We start from the raw sequence: 23,999 nt of genomic DNA, 5'->3' as shown, positions 1-23,999 counted from the left end.
AACTATCCATTTGATTCAATAGAATCTTCAATATCTATTTGATTCAAAAGAAGTAGATTTTCTTCAATTTGTGTTATTTATGAGTGCATCCATTTCATTAGGTATTTGTGTCATGATTTGTGCCTGCAGTATTTATTTTTCCGTATCAGTAAAATTACACTGTGCATTTCACAAAAGATACATTCTCTTAAACCATATGCTCCTGAAAATGAAACAATTTGAACATGACTAGTAACTGTCTGTACCTTTTCAACCCCATTCTACTTCCCTTCAGTGAGACATTTCTTTGTTCCACGTTATTTTCCAATATAAGATAGCAACCAAAGCAAAAGCTCAGATTACTATCTACTACTAGTGTAGACAACTGCTCCTACGTTAATTAATTAATACAGACCTGCAAACCTGTGCTTTCCCCACTTTGTTCCTTCTTCCCAATCCACGTGCCACACACAGCCATTGAATCAGACAACTGAATTTTGTTTATTTTAGGGTGTATTTCTTCCAAGGAAATTTCCATACATGTATTACTGTGTGGTTGAAAGGATGACACTGTGTTCCATAAATAAATAAATAAAATTGGAGGCCACTGTACGTTGGAAGGAAAGAAGACAAATATTTTCTTCATATTTTCCACTGACTTTACTTCTGCACAGTTAATACCTATAGGATATCCCAGAAGACATCCAAGGATTTTTTGATTAAGAACTGTGGAAAAGGTTTGTCCCTCTTCATTGCATATCTTATGCTAGGAAAGATCAAACCAGCAGCCATTCTAAAGTAGAGTAGGAAATAACAAGAGTCTTTTTGTCCATTGAACAACCACAATCATTTTGTTTTCTATCCTGACTAAAAAGACTTTCTCATTATTATGGTACCAGTAAAAATACTGTAATAAATAGATGTTGAGATGCATAACATTATTTATTGATGGAATACATTAATGTGGAACAAGGAGAAGGCAAAGTCAATATTTACGATGAGGAAAAATAAACTGATGTTCACTGAAACAAACTATTACATTGTTAGTCAGGAGGATAGCCCCCCTCTGAGACATGCAAGTCTGATTTATAAATCCCGTAACTTCCTTGAGGTCAGAATTCTCAGCATAAATTCACAGGCTGTAAGGAGGTTAGTTTCGCCATTAGTTTATGCAAAAAAAAAAAAAGTTTCTCTGTGTATTCTTGTCTTCATATCATAAGTTGAAAAATCAACATATATCAGCTTCAAGGCATTTGGAATGATTTTATAACTGGACTGGCCATTGTCTTACATGTCATTCGATCAGTCTGGTTTTACCTGTAAAAAAAAAAATAAGATTTAAGTTAACATACAAACCTTCGGGTTCTTTTTTTCCATGACAATGAAAGAGAACAACACTTATTAATTTCAAATTACTTTCTGTGTGTTTTTTTTTTTTCTGTGTTTCATTCTATTTTATTCTGTTATTTATTTATTCATTTACTTATTTTGAGAGATGCAACAGAAAATTAGGTATTATGATTTTAAACAGAGAATTTTCTGGATGACAATTGCAAAACAAAACAAAACCAAGCAACTGAAAATTTTGATTTATTTTTATACACTTTCCTTTACACTGTTTTATTTACAGAGTAGAATAAATGAGCATGAAACAACTCATTCATCTGAACAACAAATATTAATAGTAATAGCAGTTTTTTACAGAATGTTTCACCAACTGAGAAAGACATCTACAGTGTATGAGTATACCTTTAGGTTCTGAAATAAAATTAAATTACTAACATTTCTGTCCCTAAAAGTGTCTTCCAGGAATCATATTGCCCAAGGTCTTACAGAGTGTAAACCAAACCTATTGCCACTAATCAGATGAAAGCTGATTGACAGCACCCTGGGCACAGATTATTCCATCATTTCCATTTTATGCTCCCTGTCCATTGGGGGTGGATGCATACACCACTGCACTGCAGTTTGTTGGCAAGGATGGACAAGGCGTCTGGATTTTTTTTGTGAAATTGTTTGTAATTGTTGCTCATGTGTTCTGTAAGTATGTGGCTTAAGTGTCTGTAGATGGGTTCATGAATCTAAACACTGATGTCTGTCACTGGCTTATCTGAATCCCATTTTGTGCTAAAGCATTACAGACAGGTCAGCAGTTGGGAACAAGTGCAACAAGAGCAATGGCAGTCACATAGAGTCAAATGGCAATAAACATGTAGCACCAGAATGGGTAAAAATACCTCTACTTCACTGCATTTCTCTGGGACTCCCTTTGTACGTAGTGCTACTTTTAGTTATGCCATGTGAATGAAGATCTCAGCAGTTCCTGCCATCTCTGCTCAATACACTCTTAGAAACTTTGGCCCCAAACCACGGGTCCTGACTTCCCATATGCTGTGCACCAAGAAGCAGCCACATTAATACAAGGAGGAAGATGCAACCTGTGCTAGCTGGCAGGTATGATCAAACTGGGCAAAGTTGATACCTCACTCCTTTCCAAAATGATGCCTTACACTGGTCACTGAGAATGGAGACTAACTCATAAGTTAAGAGCATTCAGATAGAAACCAAGGTACAAGTTTCTGTTACAAGTATTTATGAAAAATATCTGCAAAATGCAAGTGTGGTGAAGTGAAGGAAATAAACTTCTTTTACAGCACCTACCATCCTGTGTGAATGTGTATTTACCCTTAGAGAAAATAGAAATAGTCCTTGTTCTTAGTGAGATGCCACTTTAAATAAAGGTCTTCCCTTACCATGGAGTCTTCCAGTAGTCACCTGCAGGGCACTGTGATAAAATGGGTGTATGTTTCAGTTTTCATCATTAGGATGTAGGTGCCTTTTTCTCAGAAGGATGCACAGCCTGGAGTCCTGTGCAGAAGCAGCTAAAAGATGTGATCACACCAATTGTGCAAGCACCATTGCTGTTCTTACAACTTCATCTGCCATCTTAGCTTGTTTTTCAACTGTTTTCTGGATGACAAGTGTCTAGCACTGCCTCTGCACTGAATGGGGCTTGATTGCTTGTCAGGGCTGAGTATTCAGCCAAACGTTTAGCACTGCAGCATGCAGGTATTTGTGAAGGTCTAGTATGTGTGGATTGGATTCTATAAAATTTGGTTGTTGACTAAAGAAGATAATGTAAGGAATTTACATTTTGCTCCAAAATGAATTGATAGTGATGGTTTAATGATTTCCTTTAGCTCCTTCCAGATGGTATTTGGTTAATCAATTGGTGATATAGGGGAAAAAGAAAAAATTAGATTATGTAGCTGAATGATTATGCTATATCAAAGTTCTTGGTACAGTTATTCCATTAGTAAAAGAAATGAAAATCAAATTAATGACAGATTAGCTGTGAGGTACACTCATGGATATCCTCTCAGACAAATTGTCTTCTTAAACATGTTTATATTCTTGTAAATATAAAATTTAAATGCAGAATACATCCCCTCTTGTTCTTGTGCTGCCATTCTTTCTTTGATCACAGTATCCTCATCATTTTTGGTACAAGACATAAATATCAGTTATACACTGCAGTCCATAGCACTGATTATCAGTTATCTTGACTCATTGCTATGGTTTTGGTTCTGACAAATCATATTAGCTTTATCATTTCTGCTTTGAATTTTCAATTTATTGAAGCCAACTCCTGTGAAACCTTTATCCCATAATATTAAACGTTAAATTCTCTGCTGGAGTAAGTTAGGTAGCTAACTGAAATGAGTAGTGCAACCATCTGGGGTGTAAATATTTTACTCAGAGTCATTGGTACACAAATGGTATAGGCAAAAATGATCTTGACAGATAATGTTTTGCATACACAAAATATTTTTGGACAGCTTTAATACTGATGTAGCTCAAGACAGATTCAACAAACAACACAGCTACTTTTCTGAAAAAGCTATTTTTTCTGAAAAGGGAGAATCATAGAATCATACAATTGCCTGGGTTGAAAAGGACCACATTGATCATATAGTTTCAGTCCCTCTGCAATGTGCAGGGTCTTCAGCCACTAGCATCCAAGCCACATAAAGGAATCTGCGGCAGGGCCAGGATGCTTCACAACCGAAACACCGGCACTTGGCAAAGCTGTGTGTGCTCAGCACAAATGCAGAAACCAGCCCGCGTCGTGCAGCAGGAGACATGGCCATGGCCAGCAAATAAGGCTACCTGTAGCCCTGGGCTACCAACAACGGGACAATGTGGGACTCCATTAGATTAAGTTGTGATATTTTATGTTATGTTAAATTATGTTAAATTATGTTAAATTACGTTAAATTATTTCAAATTATTATATGTTTCATATTCTCTTTGCTACACCTCTGCCTGCAGACGTTCATGCAGCCTCAAAGCCTCCCTGCCCCCTGTGCAAACCTGCAGGGCAGGACGGGGCAGCACAAAGGGCTCTGTTCCAGGGCTGCCCCACCGGCCCCATCCCTCCCCTCAAAAATCCCCTCCCCTCTTCAGTCAGCTCCTCCTCACTGATGCTCTACATCGCCATAACTGCTGCCAGTGCCCCTCTGGATGTGGGACAGTAACCCCCTGCCCTTGCCATCTCCTGAAGAAGAGTGCAGAGGAAGCAGCTGAAGTGCCCAGGAGCAGTCAGGCCTGTTGAGCACTGACTGGGAGGCAGAGGTCGTGCTCGTTGTCCAGGGGGCAGCTCCCAGCCCCTAAAGGTGGGGGGAGCGGTGGTGGTACCTGGGGACAGCAATGGGGCTGTAGGACATCATGCAGTGAGCATGCGAAGGGCAGGCGGGGAGGATGTCCAGGCACACACAGAGCCTGCTGGTGTCAGGTGCAGCTCAGAATCAGTAGAATGGTCTGGGTTGAAAAGGACCACAATGATCATCTCGTTCCAACCCCCTGCCTGCTATGTGCAGGGTTGCCAGCCAGCAGAGCAGGCTGCCCAGAGCCACATCCAGCCTGGCCTTGAATGCCTCCAGGGATGGGGCATCCACAGCCTCCTTGGGCAACCTGTTCCAGTGCATCATTACCCTCTGGGTGAAAAACTTCCACCTAATATCCAACCTAAACCTCCCCTATATCAGTTTAAAACCATTCCCCATTGTCCCATCACTATCCACCCTTGTAAACAAGGGTATTCGCTCCATTCAAGTACTGCAAGGCCACAATGAGGTCTCCCTGGAGCCTTCTCTTCTCCAAGCTAAACAAGTCCAGTTCCCTCAACCTTTCCTCATAGCAGAGGTGCTCCAGCCCTGTGATCATCTTAGTGCCCTCCACTGGACCTGTTCCAACAGTTCCATATCCTTCAGGTACTGGGGGCCCCAGGCCCGGATGCAGTACTCCAGATGGGGCCTCACAAAAGCTGTGTAGAGGGAGACAATCACCTCCCTCTCCCTGCTGGCCACTCCTATTGTAATGCTGGCTCATGTCCAGCTTCTTGTCCACAGGACCCCCAAGCCCTTCTTTGCAGGGCTGCTCTCAAGGAGATCTTCCCCCAGTCTGTATAAATACCTGGGATTACCCTGACGGAGAGAGTGGTGAGGTACTGGAACAGGCTGCCCAGGGAGGTTGTGGATGCCCCGTCCCTGGATGTGTTCAAAGCCAGATTGGATGGGGCCCTGGGCAGTCTGGTCTAGCATTAGGTGGAATGGTGGTGGCCCTGCATGTGGCAGGGGGGTTGGAGATTCATGATCCTTGAGGTCCCTTCCAACCCTGGCAATTCTGTGATTCTGTGATTCTGTGACCCAAGTGCAGCATCTTGCACTCGGCCTCATTGAACCTCATTAGGTTTTCATGGGCCCACTTCTCCAACCTGTCCAGGTCCCTCTCAATGGCTTCCCTTCTTTCCAATGTGTTGACCACACCACTTAGCTTGGTGCCATCTGTAAACTTGCTGAGGGTGCACTTGATGCCATTGCCTGTCATTGATGAAGATATTGAAGAGCACCGGTCCCAAGACCAATCCCTGAGGGACACCACTTCTGACCAGCCTCCATCCTGACACAGAGCCATTGATCAGAACCCTTTGGATGCATTCAGCCAGCCATTTCCTAATCCCTCCAACAGTCCATCCTTCAAATCCACACCTCTCCGCTTTAGAGAGCAGATGTGGTGAGGGACCATGTCACAGGCCTTGCAGAAGTCCATGTAGATGACATTCACCATCCTTCCCCATTCACCGAAGCCATCACTCCATCATAGAAGGCTACCAGATTGGTCAGGCATGATTTGCCCTTGGTGAAGCCATGCTGGCTGTCTCGAATCACCTCTTTGTCTCGTATGTGCCTTAACATAGTTTCTAGGAGGATCTGCTCCATGATCCAGGCACAGAGGTGAGGCTCACTGGCTTCACCCATTCTTAAAAATTTGAGCAATGTTTCCCTTTTTCCAGCCACAAGGAGCTTCACCGGACAGCCAAGATTTCTCAGATATGATGGAGAGCGGCTTAGCAACCACATCAGCCATCTCTCTCAGAACCCCGGGATGGATATCATCTGGCCCTGTGTACTTATATACATTCAGTTTCATGCGGAGGACTCGGACATGTTCCATTGTTACAGTGGGACGGAATCCCATCCCACATCTAATTCAGATCTCTCCTCCTTTACATTAGAACTATTCCCCCTTTGTCCAATCACCAGCACCATACAAAAAGTTCATTTCCCTGCTCTTTATAATCTCCTTTGAAACAATGGAAGGCTGCACTGAGCAGCCACATTAAGTGTTGGTGGGGCAGGCACAGAGCAATGCCTGTGACACCACAGGGCCGTACGGGTCACTGAGGGGCACTGTGAGCTCAAGGGAGAGGGGCTGACCCCAGCAGTCACGGAACCTTCTACTGCCACTCTCGAGCTACCATGGCAGGTAAGGCAGCAGATTCCTCTTGCTCCTGGCACTGCGGCCCTCCAAGGGACCCCAGTGCCCCAAATCTCACCCCAGTGCCCATTTGGGCATTTCCCCACAGAGAGAATTTCTCCACGGATGCTGACGGTGCTTCCGACACCCGACGCGCATTTTCCCGGATCCTTTGTGCCTCCACCGGCCACTGCTGCAGTGCAGCCCACCATCGGCAGAGCAGTGCCTGTGATGACTCAACCCCTCCCTGTCTCCAGTGTCACCAACATGGTGCCTCAGGCCTCTGTCTGCCCTGGGGTACCAGGTGTCCCGGGACAGGGAGTGCAGCTCCCACCTGGGGGGCTTCCCCTAATGGTGGTTCAGCTCCCACCTGGGGGGAAGCCCCCAGCGGCGGGTCAGCTGCCACCTGGGGGAATGCCTCCAAATGTGGGTCAGCTGCCACCTGGGGGGGTGCCCCCCATTGTGATCCAGCTCACACCTGAGGGGCTGCCCACTGTTGTGGGTCAGCTCCCACCTGGAGGGCAGCAGTTACCCCTGCTCATGCTCCTACCTGGCGGGATGAAGCCAGGTATGCCTCCCCCCAATGCCCCTGCTCACTGCTACCAGGGGATAGCAGGGACGCTGCAGCCCCAGCAGCAGATGGGGCTGAGGTCTGGGGCTGTATTGCGTGGGAAGCCCCCACAGCCCGCAGGCAGCTGCCTGCTGCAGGCCCCCAGCCACCCCGTCCCCTCAACAGTCCTCCAAGGACAACCAGTGCAGCAGCAGGTGCTCCCCGTGCCCTGCACCCTGCTCGCCAGCAGGGAGCAGGTGGTGGTGCAGCCCTTTGGAGATGCCATGGTGCTCACGGAGGACCAGGGGCACCCAGCAGCCACCAACGTGTGCCCCCATCCCACCGTGGCTCCGCTCACCTGCAGCACCACAGCGCTGGACTCAGGTGGTGAGTTTGGGGGCTGCAGAGAGGGTGGCAGGCTGTCCGCACTGGGTGGGAAAGGTGGCATTGCCTCACGGGGGATGTTCTTGCTTTTCCAGCAGTGATGAGCTCAGACATCCCAGCGGACATCGGTGACATCAATGACCTCCTGAGTTGGATGAACAATGGTGAGTTTGGGGGCAGCAGAGCTGGCAGGGGGGTGTTTGCACCGAGTGGGTGTGGGAAAGCTGGCATTACCCCTGTGGGGGTTTTCTTCCTCCTCCAGAAGTGGCACCCAAAACAGAGGTCCCGCACATGGATGATCTGTTTATGGATCACCCGGCCGAGTGCCCAGCGCCCACCTACACCAACAGCAGGCACCAGCAGCGCACTGGCAGCATCCAAGGCACTAAGAGGAAGCTGCCGCAGGGCCAGGATGCTTCACAACCGAAACGCCGGTGCTAGGCATAGCTGGATAGGCTCAGCACAAATGGGAGCGTCTGCAGAAACTAGCCGGCGTCGTGCAGCAGGAAACATGGACATGGCCAACAAATAAGGCTACCTGTAGCCCTGGGCTACCAACAACGCCTTGGATGGGGACAATGTGGGACTCCATTAGCTTAAATTATGTTATGATATTTTATGTTATTTTATGTTCAATTATGTTAAATTACATTAAATTACTTCAAATTATTAAATGTTTTGTATTCTCTTTGCTACACCTCTGCCTGCAGACGTTCATGCAGCCCCAAAGCCCTCCCAGCCCCCCGTGCCCACCTGCAGGGCAGGACGGGGCAGCACAAAGGGCCCTGTTCCAGGGTTGCCCCACCGGCCCCATCCCGCCCCTCAAAAATCCCCTCCCCTCCTCAGCCAGCTCCTCCTCACTGATGCTCTACATCACCATAACTGCTGCCAGTGCCCCTCCGGATTGTCTGGATGTGGGACGGTAACCCCCTGCCCTTGCCATCTCCTGAAGAAGAGTGCAGAAGAAACAGCTGAGGTGCCCAGGAGCAGCCAGGCCTGTTGAGCACTGACTGGGAGGCAGAGGTCGTGCTCGTTGTCCAGGGGGCAGCTCCCAGCCCCTAAAGGTGGGGGGAGCGGTGGTGGTACCTGGGGACAGCAATGGGGCTGCAGGGCATCACGCAGTGCGCAGGCAAGGGGCAGGCGGGGAGGATGTCCAGGCACATACAGAGGCTGCTGATGACAGGTCCAGCTCAGAATCAATAGTCTGGGTTGCAAAGGACCACAATGATCATCTCGTTCCAACCCCCTGCCTGCTATGTGCAGGGTCGCCAGCCAGCAGAGCAGGCTGCCCAGAGCCACATCCAGCCTGGCCTTGAATGCCTCCAGGGATGGGGCATCCACAGCCTCCTTGGGCAACCTGTTCCAGTGCATCATTACCCTCTGGGTGAAAAACTTCCACCTAATATCCAACCTAAACCTCCCCTATATCAGTTTAAAACCATTCCCCCTTGTCCCATCACTATCCACCCTTGTAAACAGCCGTTCCCCCTCCTGTGTATTCGCTCCCTTCAAGTACTGCAAGGCCACAATGAGGTCTCCCTGGAGCCTTCTCTTCTCCAAGCTAAACAAGTCCAGTTCCCTCAACCTTTCCTCATAGCAGAGGTGCTCCAGCCCTGTGATCATCTTAGTGCCCTCCACTGGACCTGTTCCAACAGTTCCATATCCTTCAGGTACTGGGGGCCCCAGGCCCGGATGCAGTACTCCAGATGGGGCCTCACAAAAGCTGTGTAGAGGGAGACAATCACCTCCCTCTCCCTGCTGGCCACTCCTATTGTAATGCTGGCTCATGTCCAGCTTCTTGTCCACAGGACCCCCAAGCCCTTCTTTGCAGGGCTGCTCTCAAGGAGATCTTCCCCCAGTCTGTATAAATACCTGGGATTACCCTGACGGAGAGAGTGGTGAGGTACTGGAACAGGCTGCCCAGGGAGGTTGTGGATGCCCCGTCCCTGGATGTGTTCAAAGCCAGATTGGATGGGGCCCTGGGCAGTCTGGTCTAGCATTAGGTGGAATGGTGGTGGCCCTGCATGTGGCAGGGGGGTTGGAGATTCATGATCCTTGAGGTCCCTTCCAACCCTGGCAATTCTGTGATTCTGTGATTCTGTGACCCAAGTGCAGCATCTTGCACTCGGCCTCATTGAACCTCATTAGGTTTTCATGGGCCCACTTCTCCAACCTGTCCAGGTCCCTCTCAATGGCTTCCCTTCTTTCCAATGTGTTGACCACACCACTTAGCTTGGTGCCATCTGTAAACTTGCTGAGGGTGCACTTGATGCCATTGCCTGTCATTGATGAAGATATTGAAGAGCACCGGTCCCAAGACCAATCCCTGAGGGACACCACTTCTGACCAGCCTCCATCCTGACACAGAGCCATTGATCAGAACCCTTTGGATGCATTCAGCCAGCCATTTCCTAATCCCTCCAACAGTCCATCCTTCAAATCCACACCTCTCCGCTTTAGAGAGCAGATGTGGTGAGGGACCATGTCACAGGCCTTGCAGAAGTCCATGTAGATGACATTCACCATCCTTCCCCATTCACCGAAGCCATCACTCCATCATAGAAGGCTACCAGATTGGTCAGGCATGATTTGCCCTTGGTGAAGCCATGCTGGCTGTCTCGAATCACCTCTTTGTCTCGTATGTGCCTTAACATAGTTTCTAGGAGGATCTGCTCCATGATCCAGGCACAGAGGTGAGGCTCACTGGCTTCACCCATTCTTAAAAATTTGAGCAATGTTTCCCTTTTTCCAGCCACAAGGAGCTTCACCGGACAGCCAAGATTTCTCAGATATGATGGAGAGCGGCTTAGCAACCACATCAGCCATCTCTCTCAGAACCCCGGGATGGATATCATCTGGCCCTGTGTACTTATATACATTCAGTTTCATGCGGAGGACTCGGACATGTTCCATTGTTACAGTGGGACGGAATCCCATCCCACATCTAATTCAGATCTCTCCTCCTTTACATTAGAACTATTCCCCCTTTGTCCAATCACCAGCACCATACAAAAAGTTCATTTCCCTGCTCTTTATAATCTCCTTTGAAACAATGGAAGGCTGCACTGAGCAGCCACATTAAGTGTTGGTGGGGCAGGCACAGAGCAATGCCTGTGACACCACAGGGCCGTACGGGTCACTGAGGGGCACTGTGAGCTCAAGGGAGAGGGGCTGACCCCAGCAGTCACGGAACCTTCTACTGCCACTCTCGAGCTACCATGGCAGGTAAGGCAGCAGATTCCTCTTGCTCCTGGCACTGCGGCCCTCCAAGGGACCCCAGTGCCCCAAATCTCACCCCAGTGCCCATTTGGGCATTTCCCCACAGAGAGAATTTCTCCACGGATGCTGACGGTGCTTCCGACACCCGACGCGCATTTTCCCGGATCCTTTGTGCCTCCACCGGCCACTGCTGCAGTGCAGCCCACCATCGGCAGAGCAGTGCCTGTGATGACTCAACCCCTCCCTGTCTCCAGTGTCACCAACATGGTGCCTCAGGCCTCTGTCTGCCCTGGGGTACCAGGTGTCCCGGGACAGGGAGTGCAGCTCCCACCTGGGGGGCTTCCCCTAATGGTGGTTCAGCTCCCACCTGGGGGGAAGCCCCCAGCGGCGGGTCAGCTGCCACCTGGGGGAATGCCTCCAAATGTGGGTCAGCTGCCACCTGGGGGGGTGCCCCCCATTGTGATCCAGCTCACACCTGAGGGGCTGCCCACTGTTGTGGGTCAGCTCCCACCTGGAGGGCAGCAGTTACCCCTGCTCATGCTCCTACCTGGCGGGATGAAGCCAGGTATGCCTCCCCCCAATGCCCCTGCTCACTGCTACCAGGGGATAGCAGGGACGCTGCAGCCCCAGCAGCAGATGGGGCTGAGGTCTGGGGCTGTATTGCGTGGGAAGCCCCCACAGCCCGCAGGCAGCTGCCTGCTGCAGGCCCCCAGCCACCCCGTCCCCTCAACAGTCCTCCAAGGACAACCAGTGCAGCAGCAGGTGCTCCCCGTGCCCTGCACCCTGCTCGCCAGCAGGGAGCAGGTGGTGGTGCAGCCCTTTGGAGATGCCATGGTGCTCACGGAGGACCAGGGGCACCCAGCAGCCACCAACGTGTGCCCCCATCCCACCGTGGCTCCGCTCACCTGCAGCACCACAGCGCTGGACTCAGGTGGTGAGTTTGGGGGCTGCAGAGAGGGTGGCAGGCTGTCCGCACTGGGTGGGAAAGGTGGCATTGCCTCACGGGGGATGTTCTTGCTTTTCCAGCAGTGATGAGCTCAGACATCCCAGCGGACATCGGTGACATCAATGACCTCCTGAGTTGGATGAACAATGGTGAGTTTGGGGGCAGCAGAGCTGGCAGGGGGGTGTTTGCACCGAGTGGGTGTGGGAAAGCTGGCATTACCCCTGTGGGGGTTTTCTTCCTCCTCCAGAAGTGGCACCCAAAACAGAGGTCCCGCACATGGATGATCTGTTTATGGATCACCCGGCCGAGTGCCCAGCGCCCACCTACACCAACAGCAGGCACCAGCAGCGCACTGGCAGCATCCAAGGCACTAAGAGGAAGCTGCCGCAGGGCCAGGATGCTTCACAACCGAAACGCCGGTGCTAGGCATAGCTGGATAGGCTCAGCACAAATGGGAGCGTCTGCAGAAACTAGCCGGCGTCGTGCAGCAGGAAACATGGACATGGCCAACAAATAAGGCTACCTGTAGCCCTGGGCTACCAACAACGCCTTGGATGGGGACAATGTGGGACTCCATTAGCTTAAATTATGTTATGATATTTTATGTTATTTTATGTTCAATTATGTTAAATTACATTAAATTACTTCAAATTATTAAATGTTTTGTATTCTCTTTGCTACACCTCTGCCTGCAGACGTTCATGCAGCCCCAAAGCCCTCCCAGCCCCCCGTGCCCACCTGCAGGGCAGGACGGGGCAGCACAAAGGGCCCTGTTCCAGGGTTGCCCCACCGGCCCCATCCCGCCCCTCAAAAATCCCCTCCCCTCCTAAGTCAGCTCCTCCTCACTGATGGTGTACATCACCATAACTACTGCCAGTGCCCCTCCGGATTGTCTGGATGTGGGACGGTAACCCCCTGCCCTTGCCATCTCCTGAAGAAGAGTGCAGAAGAAACAGCTGAGGTGCCCAGGAGCAGCCAGGCCTGTTGAGCACTGACTGGGAGGCAGAGGTCGTGCTCGTTGTCCAGGGGGCAGCTCCCAGCCCCTAAAGGTGGGGGGAGCGGTGGTGGTACCTGGGGACAGCAATGGGGCTGCAGGGCATCACGCAGTGCGCAGGCAAGGGGCAGGCGAGGAGGATGTCCAGGCACATACAGAGGCTGCTGATGACAGGTCCAGCTCAGAATCAATAGTCTGGGTTGCAAAGGACCACAATGATCATCTCGTTCCAACCCCCTGCCTGCTATGTGCAGGGTCGCCAGCCAGCAGAGCAGGCTGCCCAGAGCCACATCCAGCCTGGCCTTGAATGCCTCCAGGGATGGGGCATCCACAGCCTCCTTGGGCAACCTGTTCCAGTGCATCATTACCCTCTGGGTGAAAAACTTCCACCTAATATCCAACCTAAACCTCCCCTATATCAGTTTAAAACCATTCTCCCTTGTCCCATAACTATCCACCCTTATAAATAGTTGTAGAGACACGTCTTTGAAAAAGTGTGTTAAGGCACTTTACAACTTCAAATAAAACAACCTTCTCAAGTTTCGGGACTCACAATTGCTTTCTGTGTTTCATGAAAATTATATTTTGTTAGTCTTCTAATCTAGGTAATGCACCTTAGTGACTTTTATGTTGTGTATAAATCATAAGATTAATCCTTCATTTATGACATAACTTAGAAGAGATATGTTTCTATTCTGTGATGAGGTGGACATTAAGAATGCCATGGATTGGCTCTGAAAAGACCTAATATTTAATGAGGAGTTGAAAAAGCACTGGGGAGTATGATTCTTGTCAGAATCATCTGACTTTTCACAAACCCAACTTTGAAACATCCTAAGCACTTCTACTTCATAGATAAAAATATACTTAAAATTCTTTTCTTCCATCTTTCAGCAATCCCTTTGCTGATCTTAGTGAAAACCCATGTACTGGTAAAAACAAAATAGTAGTGATGTTAATAATAATAAAACCAATAAAATGCAGAAAAATATCCCGCTCCTCTTTACATGTCTTATAAAGTCAAGTGGTCTTTTCCACTTATTTCACCAGAATTGGTTTCTAAGGTATAGGTGCTTTTGCCCTTTGTAGAGTCCATCTTAGTTTGACCAAGCATTAACAGTCAGTATTACCAAATCTGTTTCCATAGATTCTGTCCTAGACACCCAGGTGATTCTTTCCAAGATTTTTTCAAATCTCATGGACAGATCATCATGGACCGTAAATCAGTATAGCTCCATTGCCTTTACTGACAGATTTACACCTGTGGATGATTTGTTTCAAAGTAAGCTGTAAATAAAAGAAAAATACGTCTAATACGTCATAATACTTGACATTACTTATTTGAAAAATGTTAAAGCGCTAAGCATTCAAAGTGAATGTATTTATATACAAAGCTAGATTAACAGCATCTCCAAAATGAAAGCACCAGCTCTCAATTAGTTTGCGCTCCCACTGCAGTGGAGCAGGAGCTCCTTAGTAGATAAGATGCTACTTATCTGGCATAAAATCCTCGCTGAAGAAAAACTTGCATTCAAACAACAAATTTTTTCGTAATTAATAAATAGACTGGAGCAAGGAACTTATTGAATTTGCAGGAAAGGGGAGCAGACCTCCGCCATTAAAAAAGGGTAAGATTCTTCCTCTGTGAAATTCCCTCCTTGACACTGCCCCATGAGCTAACCGCCTACTAATGCATAACTGTGCCTCCAGATACAGAAAATCTTTTATTGGGGTTTAGCAGGCTAACTGGAAATACCCCACACTTGTGTTTTGATCTGTACAGATTCATCTATCACTGAAATGTCAGCATTTATAATGTCAGCTTTGCAGCTGGGAAACAATCAGTCACCCAAGAGACTTTAAAACCAAACCATGAGATAGTATTTAGAGTCTGTGACTTTGTAACACAGCTGCAAGCTTTATTAAGGAGAAGGAAGTATTTATGCTGGAGGGAAGAATTATAATAGGACCTCACAGGGATTTATACAGATATATTAAAAATTAAATTGAATTGAATTTGGTTTTATATTGAGCCTGCCAGACTCAAGACATTCCAAAATGCTTTAAAAAACAATGAGTCACTTATACACGCAGAAATGACTATGCAGAGAGTTTTTATACATATGAAAGGTATTAAAGCATAATTTTGGACAGTCAGAGAGCAAATCTTCAACTGCCTCAAAAAGCAAGAATGAAAAGTATATTTTTATATATAAATTTTATCTATATTTTATATGAATACATATATAAGTATATTTGTTGTGTTAATGGTGATATTTTTTTTATTTGTATAATATTTCATATATTCATATGACATGCATTATGTATGGTATTTGTTTAGTTACATATGTTTTATAGATACACAAATAAACATCTGAACACAGAAAATCAATAATTTATAGTTAATGCATGCAAGAAAGTAACATGCAAGTGCAAAAGAGATTTGTCTACAACTGAAAGCATAAGTCAGATGTCAGAATAAATGTCTGAATGAGAGGCACGTAGTGAAAATTAAGGTCTTTCCCTGAGATCCCATTCAAAGAAATTCTTTTTTTTTCACAAAAAAAAATTGTTTATGGAGATGACAAAGTTTTCTGAAAGTAGAAATAAGAAAAAACAAGCTGGAATACTTCCTAGAGTAAACTTCAAAATAAAGATCTGTTAGGTATTTCATTAAAAATTCAAACTGTACCTAGAAAAAATAATAATAAACATTTTTGTGGACAGTCAATTCTGTAGTCCACGTGTTTGTTTGTTTGTTTTATATATATACAGCTATAGCACACAAGGCAGCTATTAAGGTCTGCCACAGATTGTACAGAATTTGTTGAACAAACAGAAGCCCTGTCAGTTTCTGTTGTTATTAGCTCCATATCTTTTGAGCCGTGATGCTCTGTGTGGGTAAGGGGAGAAAGAAGTGCCTTTTCATGTCAGCCTTTCCATCACTTACCCACCACCTTGCAAGTCTGCCTCAGTCCAAATAACTCCATATATGAGGCTGACTATAGATTAAGACATTTTTTGACTTGATACTCATTTGGCTTTACATTGATGAGTTATTCCATGAAAGGAATATTATTAAGTAGTTGTTCTAATTCAGTGATACAACAGCCTTTTCCAGTATTGTTTTTTGTTGTTGTTATTGTTACTTTGTTTTTCTTTTTTCTTCCCTGTATATGTTTTAATCTATATAAAGAGAAGACTCCATTCTTTACTCTGATGTAAGCAAAATTTCTATCTGGCTTGGTGGCAGCTGCAGAAACATGGCTTTGCTGTAGAGCAAATAAAAATTACAGGCTTAAATCCCCATGGTAGCACAGAAGCTGGCTTACAATGAGGCTGGAGGTTGATACAAGGATCTTAAACATTTGCATAAGTGACCACAGGTTGACCAGATAAAATAATAAATGCCCAATTTCCCTAAACTCACTATTTGTATGGAAATTGTGATATCTGAAGGAAGATTGCTGGGAAAAAGCTATGAAAATGCTTAATTGTGGTATGACAACTTTGCATTTATGTTAAAGGCAGCTAATAGAGACTGAGCACTGAATGGTACTAAAGCTGCAGAAGCAAGGATAGTAAAAACAAATGGATTTGAAATGCTATCACTTACAGTGAGTGAAACAGAAAAGTCAGAGAGCACATAAAAATTAGAGTGTTTTGCAGTAGAAAACCTTCAGCACGGTGCCATGAGCAGAAATGCTTAACAGCCTGCATCCATCCTTTTGCTTTTGTCACTGTTTACTGCCATTTTGACTCGGTTTGGATTTGTCACTGCAGGTCATTAAAAAACCCAATGGCACTGCATGGGGCTCCACAGGCAGGCTGCCACCCATAGTGAGGCCTAGTATGAGTCTGAGCAACAGTAAACGTGATGCTTGTCAACTGTTAGCTCCTGTAAGTACTTCAAATAGAGATTGCTCGACAGCAGTCTTCTTCAGCACATCCAGAGCAATTTAGCTGATAAGGGGGCAGAGAGGTGTTTTGATGTGTGACATACTGCGGACACACTGTGGTTTCAGGGCGTCCTGCTGTGAATACCTGATAGAAATGGTTGGGAGCTTGTTCTCGGAGGGTTTTCATCACAGATTAAGAGACTGCAAAGTCTGACAGTTTTCACAGATGGTGTTAGTGTGTCGGGGGATGGAGGGGGGCTGAGGGGGGAGGTGGGCAGCGCTCAAAAATTCCCTTGAGCCTGGAATGTGATTTCTGGTCAAATCTGATTCCTGGAGAAACAGGAAGAGACTTGTGCACCATCAGTCACATGGTGATGAGAGCCAGTGCCTGTGGGCACCAAAGTACAACACTCCCTTTAGAAAACTTAGTTTTAATGCCCCATTTTCTCGTCAGCTGCTGTAACTAAAGGGCTATCAGCTGCTTTGGGGTCAGCTCCTTCACATTTCAGTCTGTAACTGGAGAAGATGAATCTTCTTAGTGTGTGTGAGGTGAGGAAACAGGAGAAAGAGCTGGCTTCTGGGAAATATTTGAAACATTAAAGGCTCTCTCATTCTAACTTTACAGAAACAAAATTTACATTCTGTGGTTCTTTACACTACCAGAGTAGCCTTCCTAAAATAATGAGGCTTGTTCAGACACTTGCAATAGCCAAACACATCTGTGAAATTTATCATGAGGGGGAGGTGCAGAGCCATAAATCTTGCTGCGTCTGCAGTAAAAAAAAGACAAATGGAGCGTACCTTCCCTTGCAGATCACATTCACCCCATTTGACAATTTGTCCATTGTTTTTTTTCAGCCAAGAATTCTAAAGTATTTTTGTTTATTTGTTCTCCCAAATAATGAGAAGAAATAAGAAAGCAGTACAGCAGCAGGTAATATGGAAATTTGTCCTTAGCTAGGGGCTTTGTAAGTCCTTGTAAATAATACTGACGCTAAATAATCCTTCAAATCTGATACCTCACTAAGAAAATTGCAGCTTGCTCAGAAGTAAAGGAATCATCAGTGGCATTTGTGAAACTCAGTGAATATCTTGAATTTCTAGTAGGGAATTTGACATTTCAAAGTTTGCTTTGATGTTTATAAATAAGATTTCAAAAGTGCATATTCCGTTAGAGCAGAAGGCCACTAGCATTATAGCACTGAGTTTTCAAAATGCTTTAAACCTCAGGTGCCCAATCTATGATTTATAGGATGCATCTGGACTGAATCCATAAGAAAAAAATAAGACTTCTCAGCATTGAGATTCATAAACTGACAAACAAACATCTCGTCTTCACCCCCAAGAGCAGAGATGATAAGGTGCATCAGCGCAGTTGCAGCACCAAGATAAGGCACTCAAAGCTCTGTTAAGTGGCTCTCCTGCTAGGTGTAACAGAGCAAGATAGGCTGATGGCAGAGAGGTTTTTTAAAGTGTTGATTGTGTTTTGATGAAGCTCTGTACTCTATTAACAAGGAGAGCCTCGTCGTCTTCACCAGAGGATGTGAGTTTTCCTCTTGCGCTGAACTGAGTTAGGAGTTAGTCTGTATGTGTCAATGCAGCAAAAGCAAAGTGAAAAATACTCCCATATCCCAGGCCCACAACTCGTCATTGTCAATCTCGTGGTCAAGACTGTGCACCTAAGGAAGAAGTCTAGCAGCACCGGAAAGGACAAGCTGAATGTATTGTCTGTGCTTCAGAGCACTACAAACCTGCCCTACTGGATTTTCTTAAGTGATTGGTGTTATAATAGCAGAATCTGTCAGCATGAACTCTTATATGTTCATCTGGGCCACAGATTTGCTCTTTATGCTGCAAGAGAAAGCTTGGGACAGTGCTAGCTTTGATGTATAATGCAGATAGGATTCTGACAGACACGTGTTGTGTTGCAAGGAGTGAGAGTGGGCATAGCAGGATCCCTGGGAACACTGCAAAACGACTGTGCCTTCCCCCGTTTACAGAGGTGTCCAAGTTTAAGAAGACTTTGTGTTATGCATGTCTATGGGAACTGCATGACACAAACCTCTTCAAGGAACTTTCTTAGCACTGTGTTGGGTAATCTGAAATATTTGCTTTTAATTAAGTGTGATCTGCCTTGATCACCACTATGGGAATATATTCTAAGATTTAGATAGTCTGATCAGGAAAGTGTGTGGTTGCATACAAAATTTTCAGTAGTGCAGCTGGACATTCAGCTCCAGTAAATGCATAAAAATGGCTAATTGTTTTCAGGAAGAAACTGGAAATATTCAAAGACCTTTGTAGCTCTAGTTCACTATTACAGAGACCTTAAAAACGCCAGACTTTTAAGAGTCACTGATGTCTAAATTCATTTCTAGAGTACTTGACAGATGCTGTAGTCAGTTTCACTTTAGATTCCCTGTAATAAATACAAGGTTTAACTGCTTCTTCTAGTTGTGAGATAACTCTTACAGGCTCCTTATAAATTATTTACAACTAATTCATATTTAATTGTTTAGTAATGAATAACAACTACTTCTATTTATAAATGATAAATTGTACTGTGTGATCATAAGTCAAAAGTTAATTGAAAGAAATGCAAATTCTAATACTGAAAAAATATAACTGAAAAAATGCACTCTAATAGCAGCCCTTAGTGCTGCAGTTATATGACTATTCTTTCAAGAAGAATAGCAAAATTGATGTCTGCATCAACATTTTTGTGGCTGGATAATAACTGAAGCTTTAGACTACTTACTTAATGAACTCCCATACCTAGTTTAATTTAGATTTCAAATAAGGCCTAGATACACAACATTAAGAAGTCCAGAGTAAATATAGAGAATGTATGAATCATCTTGGCTGAGGTTCTAAGAGCAGTTCAAGAGAATTTTACAGACTTCTATGGCGCCATACCAAAAACTGGTAGTATATGGAGGCTTTTATTTGTGTATTAGTCGTTGAGGATGCTGCCAGGGGAAATTACAACTTTAATTCACAAAGGAAAAAACAGATGAATTCACACAGTTCTTCCCAGCTGTGCCAAAATTGATCTAATTTTTATGTTTCAGGAACGAATGAGCAAGGGCCTTACAGCTGAGATGACCTACAGTGAGACTGAAGGGGTCATCTATCCTTTCTACAGTGACAAAACAACAAATTCCTGCTGGGTCCTGAGGGAAGGTCTTGTGAGTGGCTGGGTTATTCTGCACACAGTGGGTCTGCCCCTGACTTTCAAGGTTTTTTTCAAGTGAGGATACCTGGAGAGCTATGGCACTACAGTCAAATTCCTTCTTGCCAGAGCATTTACTCACCAGAACATGAGAGAAATTGTCAAATATTGGTACTGGCAACAAAGCAACTCTTGCTGCTGCAGTCTCAGAACAGTGGGGTACCCTCAGTGCCAGTGGTTTCACACTACCACGTAATTTATGAGGAAAGGGCAATCAACCAACACTGAGAACTGTTATTTTTCACATACACTGGAAACGTCAGAGTCATATTGAACCTAAACGTTATAGAGACAATTTTTGCAGGTTAGTCAAATGTTAATAGTTAGCTGCTCTTGATTTTGTGACATCCTCATCTGTTTGTTGTTTTTTGATTTCTTTTGTTTTTAGAAAGGGAACACGTGCAGTTCTATTTTCATGAAGATCTTTTCTTCTCATATTTTCTTAGTTTGTCTGGATTTCTCTTCCTCTTTGTTTTTCACAAACTTCTTTTAGGAGTCTGCCCTCTTCTCTAAGTCACGTACAATGTGACAATGGCTCTTTAAGCCATTGTTGAATTGTTGTCATTTATTTTTCATTCTAAAGTAACACAGAAATAACACAGAAATAGATAAGGAAATGCCGCACAAGCAAGTTTATTTTCAGTGAAATGACTTTAGAAGAGACACTGTTCAGTGACAATTTTTTAGTTAATTTTAGAGTTTAGTTAAACTTAATGTTTAGTTTAACTTTTTGAGAAGAGACTGTTAGGAATTGGTAGCCACAAATCATTTTCTTGCTTCTTACATAGGAAAACACATGAGTTGCAAGGCAATGTGGGTAAGTCCACTGTAAGACATCTTTCAGTTCCTGGTAATGCCTGCCTTAGTCATCAGACTGCTGGTCTTCATTATATTTTGCATTGACTGCTTTTTAGCAGGGCCTGTGGTCATAGGAGAAGGGGAAATGGTTTCAAGCTTAAAGAGGGTAGATTTAGGTTAAATATAAGGAGAAGGTCTTCTGAAGTAAGAGAGGTGAGGCGCTGAAATATGTTGCTTAGAAGTGGTGGATGTCCCATCTCTGGGGACTTTCAAGGCGAGTTTAGATCAGGTCCTGGACAACCTGTTCTAACTGTAGATGTCCCTGTTCTTTGCAGAGGTGTTGGACTAGAGGACTTTTAAAGGTCCCTTCCAACTGTAAGGATTCTATGATTCTGTGATTTTATGATTCTACACGGGATAGAGAAGCATACATTTCCAGAGAAATTCAGTGGAATCACGTACATGGAAACTAACATCAGTGACTGAAGACATTTCCAGCCTTGCTCTGCATCTGCTTCAATCTGACAACATAGCTCAGATCAAGCACAAAAGAAGGGAGTACACTGCCTATAGAAAGAAGGCAGCTTGTCTACCAGGAAAGGGAACATGGATGCGTTTGAATACACCTGTGGAAATACGACAGACCACCTCAAAGCACAGGACCAGGTTCTGTGATTTCTGGGCTGAATTGTAAGTTTCTGTATACTCAAGTAGGTGGCTGGACCACCAGTGCAACTTTGAACTGAAACTCTTTTTTCTACTGAGAAACTTACTCCAAAACCTGTATTATGTGGACATGTTTTCTATGACTACACTAATTCTCAGCTGAAATAAATGCTTTGAATCATCATGAAAATTTCAATTTATTCAGTATATTTGCTAACTACATGTCAAAAACTCAATGGGAACTTAACTCCAAAATCATGTTTAATCTACTATCAAAACATATTTTTTTCATTGTCAAACTTGGTTTTATAAAATCAGCCATAATGAAATCACCAAATGAAGTGAATCATGTAGGACAACACATGGAAAAATGTTTTATGATTTATTAGATGAAGTGGATATATAGAAAATGATTGGGCTAACAAATCCAAAGAGACCTTCTGACTGGCATCAGAAGGAAAGATTTTTACTTACTGCAGCTCTTTGAGAGAGTTGGGTTTGGAATCATGATCTTGACATAGTGATATAAGGAAAAAATGTATGCTGTATAAAATTTTACATAGAATCAGTCAACCTGAATTTTAAGTTCGTTTCTGGCTGAAGTCATTGTCTTTAGGAAAGTAAATGCAGATTGAGAAAGCTTAAACAGATCTGAAGAGATCGTGTATTTTATGACAGGTGCTTCTTGAATTGCTTTCTAGACCTCCTTAGACAGCCAGTTTTAGGCTTTTCTACCCTTAATGCTAAAAATGTTTCATAATGTCTAATGTCAGTCTGCCTGATTATGATTTAAACTCAATGTGTCTTGTACAGAACTGACAAGGAGAAGTAGAAGAACTAACCACCTTCTTTGCAGTGGCCTTCTATGAATCTGAACATTGTTATAACTATCTCCCCTGTCGTCTTTCTGTCTGGGCTAAACAACCCCAAATTCAACTAATCTTTGATTTCTGTAAGCAAAATACTATAAACCTAGCATCCTAACTCTTGTTCCTGAACTGTCGTCAGCCCATTTATATCTTTGTGAAAGTGTGGCACTCATTGTACAGTATTTTAGCAAAGTCCTGGCATTTGCAGTGAAATAAAAGAGGATACTTGGCTGTTCTGTTTTCATTTCTGCCTCCCAGCATGGACCCTGCCTTTCTTGCATCAGAAAGACATTGTTAAATGATACATGATCCTCTGTATCCTAGTATTGTTTGCTCTGGTGTAACTGCTTATGCTTTTTTTTTTGTTTGTTTTAACTTTCATCTTCAGATTGAAGTTATTGTCTTTAGCAACCATTCTGAACTCTGGTTTGTTCTCTAGCAAAAAACTTAATCCCTCCACTAAATAGAGGGATAGATAACACATGGAAATCTAAAACTCATATTTCTACTCCTTTATTCAAAAACTCAATATAGATTTGGATATTATATTCTCCTGGAGAAGAGCTCTGCGGAGAAGCACCTGGAGAACCTGGTGGATTACAGGTTGGCTATGAGCCAGCAGTATGCCCTGGTGGGAAAGAGGGCCAATGGGATCATGGGGTGCATTCAAAGGAATATGGCCAGCAGGTCAAGGGAGGTGATTCTCCCCCACTACTCTGCCTTGGTCAGGCCTCACTTGGAGTACTGCCTCCAGTTCTGGGCTCCCTGTTGCAAAAAAGGCGGGGATCTCTTGGGATAGAGTCCAGTGGAGGGCCATAGAGATGATAAAGAGCCTGGAGCATCTTTCCCATGAGGAAAGGTCTGAGTGTACTGGGTCTGTTCAGCCTTGAGAAAAGAAGACTGAAAGGAGATCTTATTAATATTTACGAACATCTTAAGTGTGGGAGTCAAAGCAACATGGCCAACACCTTTTCAGTGGTCTGTGGGGACAGGACAAGGGGAAATGACCATGAAATTGACCAATATGCGAAAGAAATTCTTCATAATGAGAGTGATGGAAACTGGAACAGGCTGCCCAGAGGGGTTGTGGAGTCTCTTTCTCTGGAGATATTCAAGACCTGTCTGGATGCTTCTTGTGCAACCTTCTGCAGGGAGCCTGCTTTGGCAGGGGATTTGGACTTGGTGATCTCTAGAGGTCCTTTCCATCCCCTACAATTCTGTGATTCTGTGATATTTATCTATGCTTAATGCCTGTGTCATTTGGATAGCACAACGCTTATGAATCTCAGTGCCATTTCTCATCAATTCCTTCCCTTAATTTTTAGTACATTCAGCTAGCACATTTCCCAACTTGTTCAGGGAGACATAACGTGTGACTGCAAATGAGTGCTTGCAAAGATATGCGTAGGTCACTAGTGACAAACAACAGCCTGCAAACTGCAGTTGTAAAATTCTGCACTGCCACACAGAATGTGGCTTGTCTTTCATGTCACTGTCACCACTGCTGAAACGCACTACCCTCTGCCTCACTGTGCTTGTGTCCACTGTTTGATCTCCGTAAAAAATTCAGCAAGTATCAATGAATGTCTGCGGGTGCCATTTTTATTTCATGGAAAAATTCAACCCTTTGGTTCATATGCATTT

General features: G+C 44.7%; 2 protein-coding genes across 2 annotated transcripts; both read left to right on the top strand.

Annotated features, from left to right (window-relative positions):
- Window positions 1-4,281: 4,281 nt before the first annotated feature.
- LOC149912669 (uncharacterized) lies at window positions 4,282-8,436 on the top strand. The gene is made up of 4 exons (XM_090131757.1): window positions 4,282-6,807; window positions 6,908-7,735; window positions 7,828-7,896; window positions 7,995-8,436. The coding sequence occupies exons 1-4, from the start codon at window positions 6,801-6,803 to the stop codon at window positions 8,171-8,173; spliced, it is 1,083 nt and encodes a 360-aa protein (XP_089987883.1). The 5' UTR covers window positions 4,282-6,800; the 3' UTR covers window positions 8,174-8,436.
- Window positions 8,437-8,627: 191 nt separating this feature from the next.
- On the top strand, window positions 8,628-12,604 carry LOC149912668 (uncharacterized). The gene is made up of 4 exons (XM_090131758.1): window positions 8,628-10,957; window positions 11,058-11,885; window positions 11,978-12,046; window positions 12,145-12,604. The coding sequence occupies exons 1-4, from the start codon at window positions 10,951-10,953 to the stop codon at window positions 12,321-12,323; spliced, it is 1,083 nt and encodes a 360-aa protein (XP_089987884.1). The 5' UTR covers window positions 8,628-10,950; the 3' UTR covers window positions 12,324-12,604.
- Window positions 12,605-23,999: the final 11,395 nt, after the last annotated feature.

The sequence above is a fragment of the Phasianus colchicus genome, chromosome Z (genome assembly GCF_987193195.1).
Source record: "Phasianus colchicus chromosome Z, bPhaCol1.hap1.1, whole genome shotgun sequence".
Classification (NCBI taxonomy): Eukaryota; Metazoa; Chordata; class Aves; order Galliformes; family Phasianidae; genus Phasianus; species Phasianus colchicus.
Note: the sequence above shows the minus strand (reverse complement) of the source record. Positions and strands in the feature narration are given on the sequence as shown.

Excerpts from the sequence above, each read along its gene's own strand:
- LOC149912669 (XM_090131757.1), top strand. Across the intron at positions 7,736-7,827 it reads CACAGCGCTGGACTCAGGTG|CAGTGATGAGCTCAGACATC; the intron begins GTGAGTTTGGGG and ends TTGCTTTTCCAG. Across the intron at positions 7,897-7,994 it reads CCTGAGTTGGATGAACAATG|AAGTGGCACCCAAAACAGAG; the intron begins GTGAGTTTGGGG and ends TTCCTCCTCCAG.
- LOC149912668 (XM_090131758.1), top strand. Across the intron at positions 11,886-11,977 it reads CACAGCGCTGGACTCAGGTG|CAGTGATGAGCTCAGACATC; the intron begins GTGAGTTTGGGG and ends TTGCTTTTCCAG. Across the intron at positions 12,047-12,144 it reads CCTGAGTTGGATGAACAATG|AAGTGGCACCCAAAACAGAG; the intron begins GTGAGTTTGGGG and ends TTCCTCCTCCAG.